Source organism: Oreochromis aureus, linkage group 19 (genome assembly GCF_013358895.1).
Source record: "Oreochromis aureus strain Israel breed Guangdong linkage group 19, ZZ_aureus, whole genome shotgun sequence".
In the NCBI taxonomy this organism is placed as follows: Eukaryota; Metazoa; Chordata; class Actinopteri; order Cichliformes; family Cichlidae; genus Oreochromis; species Oreochromis aureus.
The window spans coordinates 30583552-30600371 of record NC_052960.1 but is presented as its reverse complement, the minus strand read 5'-3'; the positions used below and the strand labels follow the sequence as shown (position 1 = coordinate 30600371).

At 43.1% G+C, this 16820-nt stretch overlaps 1 protein-coding gene across 1 annotated transcript in view; it reads right to left on the bottom strand.

Moving 5' to 3' along the window:
• Positions 1-4370: 4370 nt before the first annotated feature.
• The window catches only part of setd3 (SET domain containing 3, actin histidine methyltransferase), a 28078-nt gene continuing 15628 nt past the window's right edge, over positions 4371-16820 (bottom strand). Inside the window, exons 7-13 of the mRNA XM_031736970.2 lie at positions 16088-16146; positions 13676-13790; positions 10256-10330; positions 8758-8924; positions 6411-6496; positions 6108-6268; positions 4371-5911 (exon numbers count right to left, since the gene is read on the bottom strand). Coding sequence (XP_031592830.2) covers positions 5447-5911; positions 6108-6268; positions 6411-6496; positions 8758-8924; positions 10256-10330; positions 13676-13790; positions 16088-16146 — 1128 coding nt within the window. The 3' untranslated portion in view covers positions 4371-5446. The remainder of the gene's footprint in view (positions 5912-6107; positions 6269-6410; positions 6497-8757; positions 8925-10255; positions 10331-13675; positions 13791-16087; positions 16147-16820) is intronic.

Genomic DNA, 16820 nt, shown 5'->3' with positions numbered 1-16820 from the left:
ATTGTGTTGATATCTGGTGAACGCAGTAACCGGGTCATTGCAGCAGATTTCAATGCAAGACACCCTACGAGATCACCCATCTCCCATGCTACAGTTAGCAAACTGCTTGCGTGAAACTGGTTCAGTGTTGGATTTGCCAAAATGTGGACGCAAGAAAACTGTCACTAATGAAGAAACATCAGTGGCTGTCCTAGCTTCATTCAGCAAGAGCCCACAGCGTAGCACTCGCCGCATGTCACTGGAGAGTGGCATTAGTCGAACATCCCTTCGGCGGATATTAGCTACTCACAAATGGCACCCTTACAAACTCCAGCTACTGCAGCATCTCAACAAGTATGACCCAGGTTGGCGCACAGAATTTGCAGAATGGGCAAAACAAAAACTGGAACAGGACCCTCAGTTCACGCAGAAGATTTTGTTCAGTGATGAGGCAACTTTTATGTGAATGGTGAAGTTAACAAACAAAACCACCGCTATTGATCTGACACTAACCCACATTGGATGGATCCCTCCAAGACTGTTAGAACAACAAAAGTGATGGTTTGGTGTGGTATATGGGGTACAACGATAGTGGGTCCATTCTTCATCAATGGAAACCTCAAGGCCACTGGATATTTGAAATTGCTACATGATGATGCGTTTCCCTCTTTATGCACTGAAGCTGGCACGTTCCCTGAGTTTTTCCAGCAAGATGGTGCACCACCACATTATGGGTGCCAGGTCCGAGCATTCCTAGATGAACAGTTTCCTGGAAAGTGGATTGGTCGTCGTGGGCCAGTTGAATGGCCCCCAAGGTCTCCCGATCTGACCCCCTTAGACTTTTATCTTTGGGGTCATCTGAAGGCAATTGTCTATGGTGTGAAGATACGAGATGTGCAGCACCTGAAACTACGGAAACTGGATGCCTGTGCTGGCATTTCTCCTGCGGTGTTGCTATCAGTGTGTGAAGAGTGGGAGAAGAGGATTGCATTGACAATCCAACACAATGGGCAGCACATTGAACACATTTTATAAGTGGTCAGAAACTTGAAAATAACTCATGAAAGAATAAAGTTACGTTGAAACCAAGCACACCATTGTTTTTCTTGTGACATTACCAATAAGTTTGATGTGTCACATGGCCCTCTTCCTATTGAAAAAACAAAAGTTGTATCCAAGATGTCTTGATGCATTCTCAATCATCCAGGAAAGTAAATCTCCAAAAGTTGAATCTGTTCATCTGGACGTAGCGTTTTGTGGGAGAAACGTTTCGTCACTCATCCAAGTGACTTCTTCAGTCTCAGCTGACTGCAGGTTTCCCCAAACCTTATAAACAGTACATTTGCATAATGACTGAAACCAGCCCACTGAAGGAACCTGAAGAGCAACCTCGTCAGGCCAGGACTCTGCAGTCTATTTACACCTACAGGCCAGTGGACACTCTTTCAATGATGAGGATGTACACATCCTGGACAGGGAGGAACGCTGGTTTGAGCGCGGAGTCAAGGAGGCCATTTACGTGAAAAGGGAAAGACCATCTCTGAATCGAGGAGGGGGCCTAAGGGTACATCTTTCGCCATCTTACAATGCTGTGATTGCAGCCATTCCCCAACACTCTGTGAATGGTAATCATGGCCGTTGATCAGTGTTCTTTGATCAGTGGGTTTTGGTCGGTGATTGTTGATCAATGGTCATGGGAATTTGCATAATTATGATTAAGGAACTGACCTCACAGCCCATTGTTCCTTCAGTGGGCTGGTTTCAGTCATTATGCAAATGTACTGTTTATAAGGTTTGGGGAAACCTGCAGTCAGCTGAGACTGAAGAAGTCACTTGGATGAGTGACGAAACGTTTCTCCCACAAAACGCTACGTCCAGATGAACAGATTCAACTTTTGGAGGTTGTATCCAAGATGGCCGACTTCTAAATGGCCACCATGGTCACCGCCCATCTTGAGGAGTTTGCCCCCTCACATATACTAATGTGCCACAAACAGGACTTTAATATCACCAACCATTCCCATTTTATTACGGTGTATCCATATAAATGGCCCACCCTGTAGTATAAGAGCCAGTTCCGTGTCAATGGTTTCCTACTCTCTTTTCTCACTGGATCTGGGCCACAGAATCTGATCTGTCCTACCTTCCATCTTCCTTTCCCTTGCTGGTAGTGGTTGGCTAGACTCAGTGTTGGAAGCTTCTGTTAGCTGTTTCTGGATGAGCTCTGGGCTGGTTGATGGTGTTGATTGTGGCTGGCTTACATCTGTACGCAAATGTGTTGCTAGCTGTTGGCGGCTAAACTCCAAGCTAGGGGCTGATTTTAAATGGCCGGGCCCTCGGCTAGAACCTAATGTCGGGTGTGGCTGACTAAGCTCTAGACTGGGAACTGCTACTGGCTGGATTTGACTGAGTTCCGATTTGGAGACTATGGGGGAGTCTAACAACAATGAACTTCGATTGGGGGGCTGATACCCTGAGGACTATGGGGATTCTCCTGCCTCTGGGCTTCACTCAACTGATTTGACTTACTTCTTAAAAAGTATGTGTCAATGCGAGGCCCCTTTCTCAGCTCGCTGAGGCACTTCTTCCTGCCTTTGTGGATTTTAAGGCCCATATCAGTTGTTAGTTTTGACCAGCCACAAATGCAGTTCTGCAGCTTCTTTCCTACTATCATTGATGGTCCATTATTTGCAATGCTGGTTGATCTATTCATTGTTGGTACCGTTCCGTGGTTCATTGCCATTAAATCCGTCCGAAAAGGGTCTTCTTCCAGCCCTGCTCTCGTAGACCCTAGAGGTATCTTCTTTGAAATGTGTTTATAGCTTAAACAGCTGTTTTATAGCAAATTTCACTCTTCATAACTGTTACAGTTCATTAGATCGACTGAACTGGACCTCACCACCAGACTTGGTGATGATACGCTTCTGGACACTTGAAGCTGCTCCAAAGGTTAGGATTCAACAAGTTAGGAGCGTGGCCAGTTTGACTGATAGAATCAGGCTGGCAGTCACCTACTAATCGGAGCGTTGGTGGTTCGATCCCTGGCTGCTCCAGTCTGCATACCAAATATCCTTGGGCAAGATCTCAACCCTAAGCTGCTCTACGATGCGTCCATTGGAGCATGAGGCAAGTTGTGTGAAGCGCTTTGAGGGCCAGTCCATATACCAATTGCTTCACCTCCACTAATATCATTCACTGAACTGGACCTCTCCACAGTGTTTCTGCTGTTGGAGCATTTTTTACAAAAAAAAATCCAAAAGGATTGTTTCAGTTTCTGAAAGTTACATTCTACAATTTTAGCTGTTTAGCACTGATTAGCAGACATTTGTGTCTTGAACCCGTACAATTAATGACCGCAGGAGACTAAACTAACCAACTAAAGGCGATAACTCAGCACTCCACCCTATGGCAGCATTTTCACTTCAGTTTCTAGAAAATTATGATGGAAACAAACAAAGCTAAAGAACTCTAAATGCAGAGTTCCCCAACCAGTGGGCAACATCATGATGGCTACGTCCATCTGTCTGAGATGATTAGTCCAAGGGTTAGGGTTAGAAAAAAAAGATGGAAATGCCCAATCAACATATTTCAAAGGAAAGGCACGGGGAGAGGCTTTAAGGCTCGTCTCAGTCAGAGGATGAACTTTCAGACACAGCTGTGGTCAGCAGGTTACATATATCCATCATGGGCGTGAATGTCATAGTTATATTTGAGCTGTGTTTTTTTTGCAGGGGTGGTATGATCATACATCGAACATCTTTAATGACTTCAAAAAAATAAAAAAGGGTTTGAATTTATTTAGGCTTTAATGGCACAAAGCCTCCCAGGATGGCATCATCTGCTCCCTGAACTGTTTGCGCTTGCTAAATATAAACTTGGGTGGGATCCCCGAGTATATGAATGTATAGAAGATAAGATAACCTTTATTAGTCGCACACATGGGAAATTTGTTTTGTTACAGCAGAAAGTGGACAGTGCAAAATTACATAGCAAAATTGGAAGAAAAAAAACCCCCTGCATGTTTTGCAGGGGTTTTTTTTGGCGTTCTGGGAGAATGGTGCCTTTGCTTTTTGAAATTTGCCACTAACCAGCTCGTCTGTTTCTCCAGTATCAGGCTGATCCTCTTTTTAGCTCTGCTGACTTTAACAGCAGAACCTAAGGCTAATCTGGATCAGAGAGGAGCCAATATCGTTCCAAAACTGTATGTAGTAGCATTTATTTCTTTAACAAAGTGGGCGTGTCCTGTTGGTCTCTCCATCACAGGTATAAATACAATCCAATCCTGTGGTAAACACTGACAAGCTATGTTTAGTCTCCAACTATAATAGCGCTGTTAACTCTAACAGCATTTTATCTCTTTCCACTTCCAAAGAAATGACTGAGAAAAACTGTACGTGCTTTAAATTTTAATAGGAACCAAGAAATGTACTGAGGAAGACATGTTGAAAAGAAGATACAATTGCCAGAGCTTTATGCAAATTAGTTCCTAGGTAATGTCCAACATCTTTGGTGCAGCGTCAGAACGGACTCATTCAAACAGGTTCTGAGGCCTCTGTCTGCATCCCTATAAGACCTACAAAGCTGCCACATTCACTTAGTTTGAAATCACCAGTGTGGTAAGCCCTGACACCCAGTCTGCCGCAGGTAAACTGTTACATTGCAGGCCTGTCAGATTTTCAGTCGCGATCAGCACAGACACAGTTACTGAGGCCACTCCTTCAATCTTATGCCGACCTAGAGAACGACACTTCTTTGTTTCCACGTGTCACATGTCAGTGATTGGACGAGCACATTTTTAAGGCGGGTGAAGAAAAAGCTTCCAAAGGCGTTCCCTGTCTCACCGAGTCGCTGCTGCTGTACGGCTTCATCGCGTAGGTCTCACTGTAGCCACAACTACTCCTAATCAGTGCAGCTTACACTACAGATTACCTAGTTACTTCTTAAAATGCTAAATAATAATATTTTAATGCAAAAACAAAATCTTCCAGATCAGCGTGTTATTTTGAACACCTTTGCCTACAGAGCACTCTGTGTTCTTCCATTAACCAGAGTAGTGCACACACAAACCAACACATTCACATCACAGGGAGATTTTGGCTTTGTAGAGATATTCAGCTAAAACCTTTTTCTCCTTTTTCTAGAAAACTGTTCAATTTTAAATAGTGCCAAATCAACAGTCGCCTCGAGGTGCTGTTCTGTGGTACCTTCCTTTGGTTTCCTCCCATGCACTTTCAGTTTACACCTGTGTTTCAAAGGTAACTAAACTCCACTGTAATAAAAAACATCTTCTGCATAGAAGGCTGGAAGGCAATTCAGCAATCAAGCACTAACAAAAGCCACACTAGATGAACACACACACAAGTTCCATGACTTTTAATTCAATTTCTTGTTTCAGCTATTTTTCTGAGTCATTGAAGAGACACAAAAATAAATAAATAGCATGGAGTGTGGCAGTTGCTGGAATTATTTAAACAGTGTTCTCTTTGGGTTCGTCTTCAGTTCGACTGGCACTTAGGTTAGCTTCTTCCCTTTGGCTCGAACGTCCCATCGAGGCCAAAGCAGAGTTAACATCTGTGCTGACATTATTGTCCTGATCTTGTTCTCCATTAGCCTCTGCGTTAGTCCCGTACACCACCTTCATCCCATTCAGGAGAGGACTGTCCTCATCCACCTGGATCTCCTGGCCTTCCTCCACCTTACGCAGGATAACTGGAAGTTTTGCATCCGCTTCAGTATTCTCCAGCAAAGCGATATCACTTTCCTCATAACAAGGCAGCGACGCCCCCTCCTCCAGCTTTTTCTGGAAATACAGACGTTTGGCCCGGCCACAAGCCAGCGCCTTCTCTAGGATCTGCTTCTCAGCCAGGCGGAGTTGGATAGCCAAGCGGGAATGAAGAGACAGATCAGGCTTCTCCAGCATGGAGCGGTCCTCCTGAAAAACAGGAGAGCATAAAATTAAAATTTAACAGTGCCCGAAAGGTTTATGCAATCAATGACCTGTAAGTGACGTCTGCTATTCAGAAGGCTAAACAGGAAATATTTTTGCCTTTGAAATACGGAGAAGCTTTAAATTGACTTTGGATAGACACTTTCACCTTTAGCAGAACCTAAACCTCCAGCACACCGACCTCTGACGTGGTCTTGTAGGTCTTGAGCAGAAGAGCAGCCCGAGTCTCGAGGAATGTCCACAACTTGATCTCGTTCTCCCAGCTCACAGGGAACTCGCTGTTGCCCAGGGTGAAGATCTTATTGATGGCACGATCTCCGAGCAGGTAGTACTTTAGTTCATCTGAAATTAAATACATGTTAGTATATGTAGGACCACAGAAGACAAGTAGTAAGAGGCAGGCTCCAAAGGTCAAAGGGTGTCTGGGTTCATCTCAACTTTAAGAAACAAGAGATCTGACTTTGGGAATGTGTCGGCGCCTTACCCTCTGTCATGCAGAAGACTCGTAGGAAGGCGAGGAGCTGGGCTGAAATTGGGGGTTCATTGCAGTGCAGAGCAAAAACATAGGAGCTAAAGGACAGCACAATAAAGAGTTATTAAACCATACCAACACCACAGCTCTGCACACAAGTTCTTAAAGCAACGCTTCGCCAGTTTGGGAATGTACTATTTGTTTCCCAGAATATGGGACAACTTCCACAGTACAAAATACCATTTCATGCAGTGGTAGGTGATGAAAAAACAAGGGAAAAAACTGTCAGAATCCTGATTCTTATATTCCACAATTTAACTGGCAAATTAGTTCATGAAAAGTATTTTTAATTACATTTAAAAAAAAACGCAGCTATATCTATAAATTCCTGTATGAAACAACATCAACTACAAGAAGAGAGCACATGACCTGGATGGTGCAGTCAAAGAGGTACTGAGCTATACATCATGTAACTTCACTGCAATGAAACAAAACTAAAAAATTACACCAACACACAAATCCAACAAAGTTGCACTGAACTAGTAAAAAAGATTTTTAGAACCAATATTGATCTCATCCACATCAATGTCATTAACAAGAAAGTGAATGAAGCAGCATCTTCTTGGGCTGAAAAACATAAAACCAACGTGGAAGTGCCAAAAACTGTTCATCAAAAACAGTCGGATGACAGAGCTACCTCTGAGCCTTCCAGCAGATTCACCTGTGGTCTAAGTTTTAACATCCATCTCACTTACAAGACATTCAGGAAACTTAGACACACTTATGGTATCAATTTGAAAACCATAGGTCATGTGTTTCGTGTTCACATATGATCAGAATTAACCTTGGCTAACCATTTCCTGATGCTTTGTATTTGACACTTCAGACAAATATCCATCTGAACATCTGAAGCTGTCCTAATAATAGTGCAAACCACAGAGCCAGCCTGTTATAAATGTGAGAAAATATTCTGTGCATGGCTGTCAGTGTTGAAAGTGAGTGCTATGCACACACACCTGGTAAGACAGCTTATGTAAAAATGACCAACGGTGGCTCGTTCAGACTCAGCTAAAGATTTGTATCTCATACCAAGCACTGATGTATTGATCCAGCCTTTTAATTCATCCACTGTGTGAAAGACGTCCCGTTAGCTCCCCTCCCTTTGAGACAAATGTAAACCAAAGGTTTCCAACAACAGGTGGGCTGGGCTACCTGTTGTTGAGCACCTGATGGGACCACATCAGGGATAAACTGAGTATTTACAGCAGTGGGGTCCTTACGGACTAAGTAAAGCGCTATACAAATACAGGCCATTTACCATTCTGTAACCTGAACTCTTGGTGGCTTCACCATACACCGACCTCACTCTTTGAATCTTCAGCCATGTTTAACACAAACCACCGTTAGAACACAGTTTGACAGAAAGGGAAAAGCAGAACAGGTCCCTTTAAAAACTAATGGATGTCTTTTACAAAAATCCCACGAGCCTGACATCTGCCTGCAGTCCACCTCGTACTCGCAGATCTAATTTTTCCTTTGGCCTCTGAACAGTAATGTTAATAACTGCAATTTCCAGTATTCCTGTGGATTGTGAAAGTCAGCAGGAGGCCAGAAAACACGGGATATATTAGACCTTAAGTGACAATATTTTCCTGCCTCAGCAAAGTGATCGATGTGGCGATCAGAGCAGCACAGGGTCAGCATTATTACAACCAACAAATGCATTACAGCTGCCTCCCTACTCTTCCAATTAAATTATCCCTTTGTCCAACGTTGCAGAAGAAGGAGTGCAGCCAGCTGAGGAAGGTTGAGTCTACGCCCTGCAGCGTGTTTAAAGGTTGTTATTGCCACTTAAAATATCCGCACTGACTGATCTTCATGTTGTAGGAAAAAGAGTGATGATAGCAGCGACTCCACATGTCACCGAGGTCCAACACAAAATCTGTGACTTGTCCCTTTGAAAATCATCTACGAGCATATCACCCCAGCAACAACGTGGATTGTTTCACTTAATTTCCACTTTTGAGATTTAGGCTGTCATCAATAAGAGATTAAAGCCGTCTGATTAAAAATGCTGCACTGAGAATGCTGCATAAAATTAACAAGCTAATGATAAACTGATTAAGCTTCTTGGTGATGAAAGTGTTGGGGTGGATAGTAAATTGAAACTTGGTAAGGGGGCTGCAACATTTACATTATGTGCTTTAATTATACCAAAGAGGAGCCTAATTGGTTGAAATATCTACTGCTGGAAGACAGGAGTGCAGCTGCATGAACACAGAGTTCATAGTGAGCCTGGAGCGCTTCTTGACCCATATTAAAGCGTGCAGAAATCTGCTGATCGAGTGGTTGAACCTACGCTGGGATGCCAGCTCTCGCCAGAACTTCAGCCTTCATGGCGTACAGGCGTTCACTTTTACTAACACCAAGCTTGATCTTCACCCGGTCGTGGGCGTCGTCTTGGAAGAAGAAGCCATTGTGGATTACAAACTCGGCATTGGATCTTGTGCCATAAAAGATGTAGATCTGTGGAAAGAACATGTCGTCAGATTCTACAAAATACTTGGAGTCCTGCCCGCAGTGAGCAGGATCCATACATACTAGCAGTATGAACGCAGTATCAGTATATATATCCAACTTGGTATATATCTTAAGGAACTCAGTTTGTTTTAAAGCCCCTTAGAAATATGTTGCTGATATGAGCTACTTGTTTGCTTGTAATTCTTAAAATTTAATTCAGTTTCATTTGTATTGCCCCAAATCACAACAACAGCCGCGTCAAGATGCTTTATATGAATGCTACAATGATACGAAAACCAAACACTGATGCACCTATGTTATAAATGTCAAAGTCCTAGGTTTATTCAGAAAATTGCCATTTTCAGTTCAAGGTCACCGAGATTCAAACTCGCCCGAGACTTTCGGTAGAGGGCATGAATTTCAAATGACTATGTCACCTCGTTTTTGCATTCACACTATTGGGCCTCCATGCTGCCCGCCCGCCTGCTCACCCCTCAGCCAGGGTCGCGGGGAGGTGGAGCCTATTCCAGCTACCATAGGGTGACAGGCAGAGTACACCCTGGGCAGGTGTGTCGCAGGACTAACACAGAGACAGACATTGGCTGAAGACTAAGACTGAAGCATGGCACTTGCTTCAACCTTAAATATGGTCAACCCATCTCTGTTATTGAGTGACAGCTCATTCAGCCTGGTGGTAATTAAGCCATCACTTCACCTGACCTGTCTTAGCTAATTACAGGTTAATTTCCAACTTTCCTTTTACTTTAAGAATTCATTAAAGAGTAGTTGTAAAACTGCTAACTGATCATCTGCAGAGCAAAGCGCTTCCTCATTCGGGCTCATGCATTTGTTGGAGTGTTCTCTGGTCATTAACTTACAATATAAAGCGCCTTGAAGCAAGTGTTGTTGTAATTTGGTGCTGAACTGAATTTCATAACAGAGAATCCAAACATAAAATATGCTGTTAACATACTATTTTCAGAATATTGAAACAATGTGCACACAGGATTATGGCTGCATCACTGACATCCGAATCCTAATTATTGACAACTCTCAGTCCCATATTGTTAGCGTTCATTTCCAGACTTCAGGTGCTGTCACTACACAGTGGCAAGAAAACAACTCAAATATTATACCAAAGAGTTACCAAAGTGGTTAAAATTTATGCTGATGGAAGATAAAATGGCAGCACAGCTATATATAAAAAAAGGCACACAGAGTTTTTAGTGAGCCTAACTTAAAGCTTAAAACAGTCACCTTAATTAGATTCTATAACTGAGGCTTTCTTGTGTAAATAGAGATGAGACACATAAAGACCAAAGTGATGATCTCGTCACCTGTTCGTTCTCCTTATAGTCCTGCAGTGCCACACACTCGCAGCGATCATCCTCTAGGTTGTATCCGGTGGTGATCTGCAAGTTTAAAAGTAATGTTATCAATGCAGCCCTTACCAAATGGATTTGCAGCAGGACGTATCCAGTCAGACCTTCTGCTGTGGCTCCAAATGTCAGTCAGCTGCAACATATTTGACTTAATAACCTCTGAGCTGAATCAAGAAGCTGACTGGACACAGTTTAGAGAGGCAAGTTCGACATGCGAGGTCCCACAGTCCACACTCTGGCTTCCCACACTGTGATGTTACACTATCACCACACGCTGTAATGCTAATTTATAGGTCGTAGACAAATGTAGGAAAGGGGACATGATACTGAAACTGGAGTTTGCCAATTTGCATTTAAAGGTAAATATAAAGAAAAACCTTCAGTAAAATATGATTATATTAACATCATGCTATTGGGTTGCTTCTCATGAACTAGATGAATGTAACCAGAGGTCCTTCAAGGTAACTTGCTCAAATGTTCATTTATAAATACAACTTAAGAGACAATACCCCAATAAACTGCCATCCAAGACTGAATAAACAGCGAAATGAGAAAGTATTTTCCACAACACTCGGGTGTGGGAGGAGTTCAGTGGAACTATGAAACAAGACTTCAGCTGGCCTCAAAGTGATTCTGGCAAACTTCAGACAAGTCGAGAGGGGGAGGCGGTATTTTACACACTGTTTTCAGTAGTAGTGGGACGCTCCACTGATGTAGTCGGGCCGTGGAAGGAACACTTTGAGGATCTCCTCAATCCCACAGTCAGGCCTTCCATAATGTAAGTAGAGTCTGAGGAGGAGGGGACAACTTGCCTATCACGGGGCTGAAATCAGTAACGTACTTAGCCATCCCAGGGGCCCTGCCACTGTGCAGCTGTTTGAGATTCACTCCGAGTCCCTGAAGCCTTTGGATGTTGTAGGGCTACCCTGGCTGGCACGCCTCTGCAATATTACATGGAGGTGTGTTTAAGTCCTTAAGGATACTCTATTTAAGAAGGGGTCCAGAGTGTGTGCTCCAACTGTAGGGGGAAAAGAAACAAAAGAAATAAAAATCTTTCACAGTCCTCAGCCAACCTGGGCAAGTCTATGCCAGAGTACGTACGTACTTATTCAGGTCCTGGACAAACGAAGCTTCATATTGTCGGCAGTAAGTCAGACTCATTTGCGGAGGGTGGTGGACGCCAGGGCTTCACGTTCTGTTCATAGCTTTTAATGGACAGAATATCTAGGCGTGGCCAGGCGGTGCATCGTCTTTACTTTGTTGGCCTCGGGATTTCATTTTTCTTCATTGCAGATGACACGCTTCTGCTGGCTCAGGTGGTGACCTGCAGCTTGCACCAGAGTGGTTTGCAGCTGAGTGAGAAGTATGCGGAATTAGAATTAGCACCTCCAAGTCCGAGATCATGGTTTCCAAGCGGAAAAGGCCGAGTGCCCACTCTGGGTCAGGGATCATTTCTTGCCCCAGGTATAGGAGTTCAAGTATCTCAGGGTCTTTGATGAGTAAGGGGAGAGTGAAATGGTAGATTCACAGACAGTCTGGGCCAGCGTCCACAATGATGCAGATGACAAGGATGCCTGCTAGGTGACTTGATGTGGGCATGTCCTACTGGGATGAGGTCCTGGAGCAGACCCAGGACTCACTGGAGTATGAGCTAGAAGAGGTGGCTGTGGTGAGAGAAGTCTGGGCTTCTTTGCCCAGACTGCTGTGAACCAGATCAAGATATGTGGTAGGAAATGTTTAAATGGATGGATGTTCATCTATCAGTCTCCAAGTGTTACAAAGCCATTTCTAAGGCCTGAGGACCCCAGTAAACCATACTGACAGGTATTATCCACAAATGGAAAAAAACTTGGAAACTTGTGATGAACCTACTAAAAGGTCAGTCAACTGAAATTACTCCAACAGCCCATCAGCGACTCATTCAGTAGGTCGCAAAAGAACCACAACATCATCTAAAGAACTGCAGGCCTCACTTGCCCCAGTTCAGTTCAGTGTTCATGGTTTAACACTAAGAAAGACTAAAACAAACATGGTATCCATGGCAGAGCTCCTATGCGAAAATCATTGCTGAACTAAAAGAACACAAAGGCTTGTCTCACATTTGCCCTAAACACTGTTGATTCCTTCATCTGCCATAAAACAAACAGTATTGCATTAAAAAAAAATCCTAACAGTCAAACATGGCAGTGTGGTGGTCTGGGTCTGCTTGAGGACCTGGACGACTTGCTGTAATTGATGGAACCATGAATTCTGCTCAATACCAGATAATCCTGAAGGACAATGTCTGGCCAACAGTTCGTGCCCTTCTCACGTGCTGATGTCCAGTCAGACAAACACTGAACAAATTTAAGGTTTTGGAGTGGTGTAGTAAAAGTCTTGTTTCAAATCATATCAAATCATCCTCAAAATCCTTCCAGTTTGTCTGAATTAAAACAATTCTGCAAAGCAAAGTGGGTCAAAATGACTTCCCAGCGATGGGAAAGACCCGTTTTGGCAAATACTTGTTTACAAGTATTGCAGCCAAGGGTGGTACCAGCAGTTAGGTTTAAGGTGCAATTCCTTTTTCATATAAAGCCAGATAGGTCTAAATAACATTTCCCCTTAAAAAAATTATATAAATCAACAGTTTTTACTGTTTTGTATTTATTTGGATTATCTTTTTCCAATAATATTAATGTTTGTTTGATGACCTTAAATGTAAAGAAATGCAAAAAGAAATCAGGAAGAGGACAAATGCTTTAAACACTGCATCTCTAGTTTTTCCATTTCAACAGAATGTTTTCCAACTTGCTGAAAATGAAACCACATACTGCTTATAATTTTATCACATGAGGGAAGAGCACAGAGTGTTTCCTGTCAGAATATTTACCTTGTGCTAAACAATCAGGTTACAACACTGTATACAAGTGTGTTGATGCATCCTCAATCATCCAGGTAAGAAATCCCAGAAAGTTGATTCTGTTTATCTGGATGCATTTTCAGTAACTTCTTCAGTCTCAGCTGTCCCCAACCAAATCGACGGTACATTTGCAAAAATAGCACCACTGACTGAGGTCAACTTCACAATTATTAATATGCAGATTATTCAGTTTGATTCCATGTATATAAAATTGAATTGCTGAGAGATGCTTTATATTTTAAGGTAAAGACCCTACAATAAAACTTAAATGCAGAGTGGCACTCATAGCCACTGATCAATGGCTATGAGCACCACTCACACAGAATTGGGGAATGGCTGCACTTAAAGCATCAAACAATGGTGAAAGACACTCTGCGATTCAGAGATGGCATCTCCCTTTTCACATAAACGGTAACATCCAATGGACAGAATCAGTTTCCTGGAAAGTATACAAGTGTGTGTTTGTGTGGGCTCACCAGTCCATTTGTGTGGTTGCACATGTCCCAGAGAGGAATGAGGGCCAGGGTGACTCTGCTGCCATCCTCAGTAGGGATTTGATTCTGACGGGTCATCACAGACGATACGGCCCACCTGTTAATCAAACAAACACCATCAACATATTTCTTGTTCTAATATGGAGCTCTGTTGTGAGCTGCAGGGTCGCTAACTAGACACTGCAGCAGAGAGAGGACGGGTAAACTGTAGGTCTTTGAAAACAAGACCAAGGGTGGAGGCCGGCTAGTTAGCAACAACTGCTCTCTCAAATAGGAGTGAGGGGACTGTCCAATAGTAGATCGACCAGACTGTATAGAACTAATATGTTGATCAGTCAGACTGCCAGTTACATAGTGCTTTACTACTCTACTAGAACAATTAAAGTGATTTACATACAACACGCCTCATCCATCCATTTATACAAACACGTTTTTCTACATACATCCATACTCCAATTCAGGGTCTTTCCCAAGGAAACTTTAGCACGCAGACTGGAGTAGCCCGGGATCTAACCACCAACCTTCTGATTAGTAACTGGCCTGATCTACTTCCTTAGTTACAGCCATCCTATTTGCCACAAAGTACTTTGAAAATTGGCAGGAGAGAACCTTAAAAAGGTTATATGACATTAAATTAAGCCCAGTAGTGGATTCGATTTTTATTTTTAGTTTATTTATATGAAGCCAAGTCACAACAACAGTCACCTCAAGGCACTTTATATTGTAAGGTAAAGACAGAGCCAGAGATTAAAAATCACTCATGATAAAATGCAGAGTGTTGTATAAACACATAGTGAGTGAAGAAGAAACACCCAGTGCATCATGGGAATCCCCGGCAGCCTACGTCTATTGCAGCATAACTAAGGGAGGATTCAGGGTCACCTGGTCCAGCCCTAACTATATGCTTTAGCAAAAAGGAAAGTTTGAAGCCTAATCTTGAAAGTAGAGATAGTGTCTGTCTCCCGAATCCAAACTGGAAGCTGGTTCCACAGAAGAGGGGCCTGAAAACTGAAGGCTCTTCCTTATAAATATCCTAGGCTCCAGACGTAAGTCAGCATTCATAGTGAAGTGCTCTATTGGGGTGATATGGGACTATGAGGTCTTTAAGATGGGGCCTGATTATTCAAGACCCTGTATGTGAGGAGGAGGACTTTAAATTTGGATTCAACAGGGAGCCAATGAAGACAGAAGCCAATATAAGACAAACAAGCTCTATCTTTCTGGTCCCTGTCAGTACTCTTGCTGCAGCATTTTGAATCAACCTGATAATAATTAATTACAGTTGTCCAGAAGTAGTGTTTAGGGTTACAAGTGGTTAGGACTGTGGCTTCACAGCAAGGAGATCACTGGTTCAAAATACAGTTAGCTGGGTCCTCTCTGTGTGAGGTTTCCATCCCTTTGTATACATAGGTTCTCTCTGGGTACTCTACCTCCCTCCCATTGTCAAAAGAAATACATCTTAGCTTAATGACTGTAATTCTAAATTTAATGTGAGCTAGGTCAAGCATTTTAAATGGTCAGTAAGATTATAAAAGCACTACATACAGCCCATTAGTATAAAACAGCGGTCCCCAACCTTTTTTGCGCCACGGACCGGTTTATGCCCGACAATATTTTCACAAACCGGCAATAAGGTGTCGCGGATAAATACAACAAAATAAAACTAGTGCCGGTACCGAAAAAAAGAAGATTTATTCATAACACACGTGAAAAGACCCAGGAAAACCGAGTTAACGATAAAAACGATAACAAAATAACGCTGAAAACCGATAAAAACCCTGAAAACCATACATTTCACACCTGAGCCTCAACTCTCGCGGCCCGGTACCAAACGACTCACGGACCGGTACCGGTCCGAGGCCCGGGGGTTGGGGACCGCTGGTATAAAACATGTCCATCTTGACTGTGAGTGTAGTTATGTTACAAGCCTGCCTGTGGCTCTCACTGCAGAGTAATTATCTACCACCGAAATGAAGGTAAGTATGTAAAAGTCACAACAGAGCTGTAATAAAGCTTGTAATTCACAGGCTAGAGTTTGGAGAAGATAAACAAACATGTAAACTACAGGGTGGGCCATTTATATGGATACACCGTAATAAAATGGGAATGGTTGGTGATATTAAAGTTACGTTGAAACCAAGCACACCATTGTTTTTCTTGTGACATTACCAATAAGTTTGATGTGTCACATGGCCCTCTTCCTATTGAAAAAACAAAAGTTGTATCCAATATGGCCGACTTCTAAATGGCCACCATGGTCACCGCCCATCTTGAGGAGTTTGCCCCCTCACATATACTAATGTGCCACAAACAGGACTTTAATATCACCAACCATTCCCATGTTATTACGGTGTATCCATATAAATGGCCCACCCTGTACTGCTACGCACTGACCTGTAGTCATCAAATGTGAAGCAGTCCTTCAAGGGCAGCTTGCTGGCAGTGGGATGAGTCTAGGGAAGGTGGACACGATGGGAATAAGAACAAAATAATCACAAAACAGTGTGTGTGTGTGTGTGTGTGTGTGTGGGGGGGGTTTGCTTAAGAGGTCTGTCAAACAATACATGGCTACAAACAGGGGTGTGTGTCAGTGTGTGGTCTCTTAGTGCAGCATGACACTTGACCCCACACATATATCACTGTCAGCCTAATTTGGTGTGGCCAGCAGCCATCGTAAGACTGTCTCATCAATTTGGGTAATCTGAATCAGTGCCTGTCTAAGTGTCTGTGTCCATGGATGCCACAGATTCCTCCACCAAAGCCACAGGCACCACCTGCACCACCTGCATCGGCTGCAAACTGTTCAATTCAGTGGAGTTCATGACGAAAATGAAGGAATATGAACAAAAGGCCAAAGAGTAAGAACAACACAAAGACCAAAGAGCTGCTCAGTGAGGGGTAGCTCTGCCGATTCCTCGGTGTAACAGCTCTGATGTTCTAACCACCAACAGTGTAGCTTACAGTCCGAAGAAACACAGTTTGAGGTTACAAAGTAACAAATTCTAATCAGTTACCACAGTTTAGTGCTGCTGAAGAACGGACCAAGCACGTGACTCAGCACGCAGCACCCTGCTGTCGTCCAATGTGATTATTCAAATATCCATTTGAATATTGAAAACACTACGTC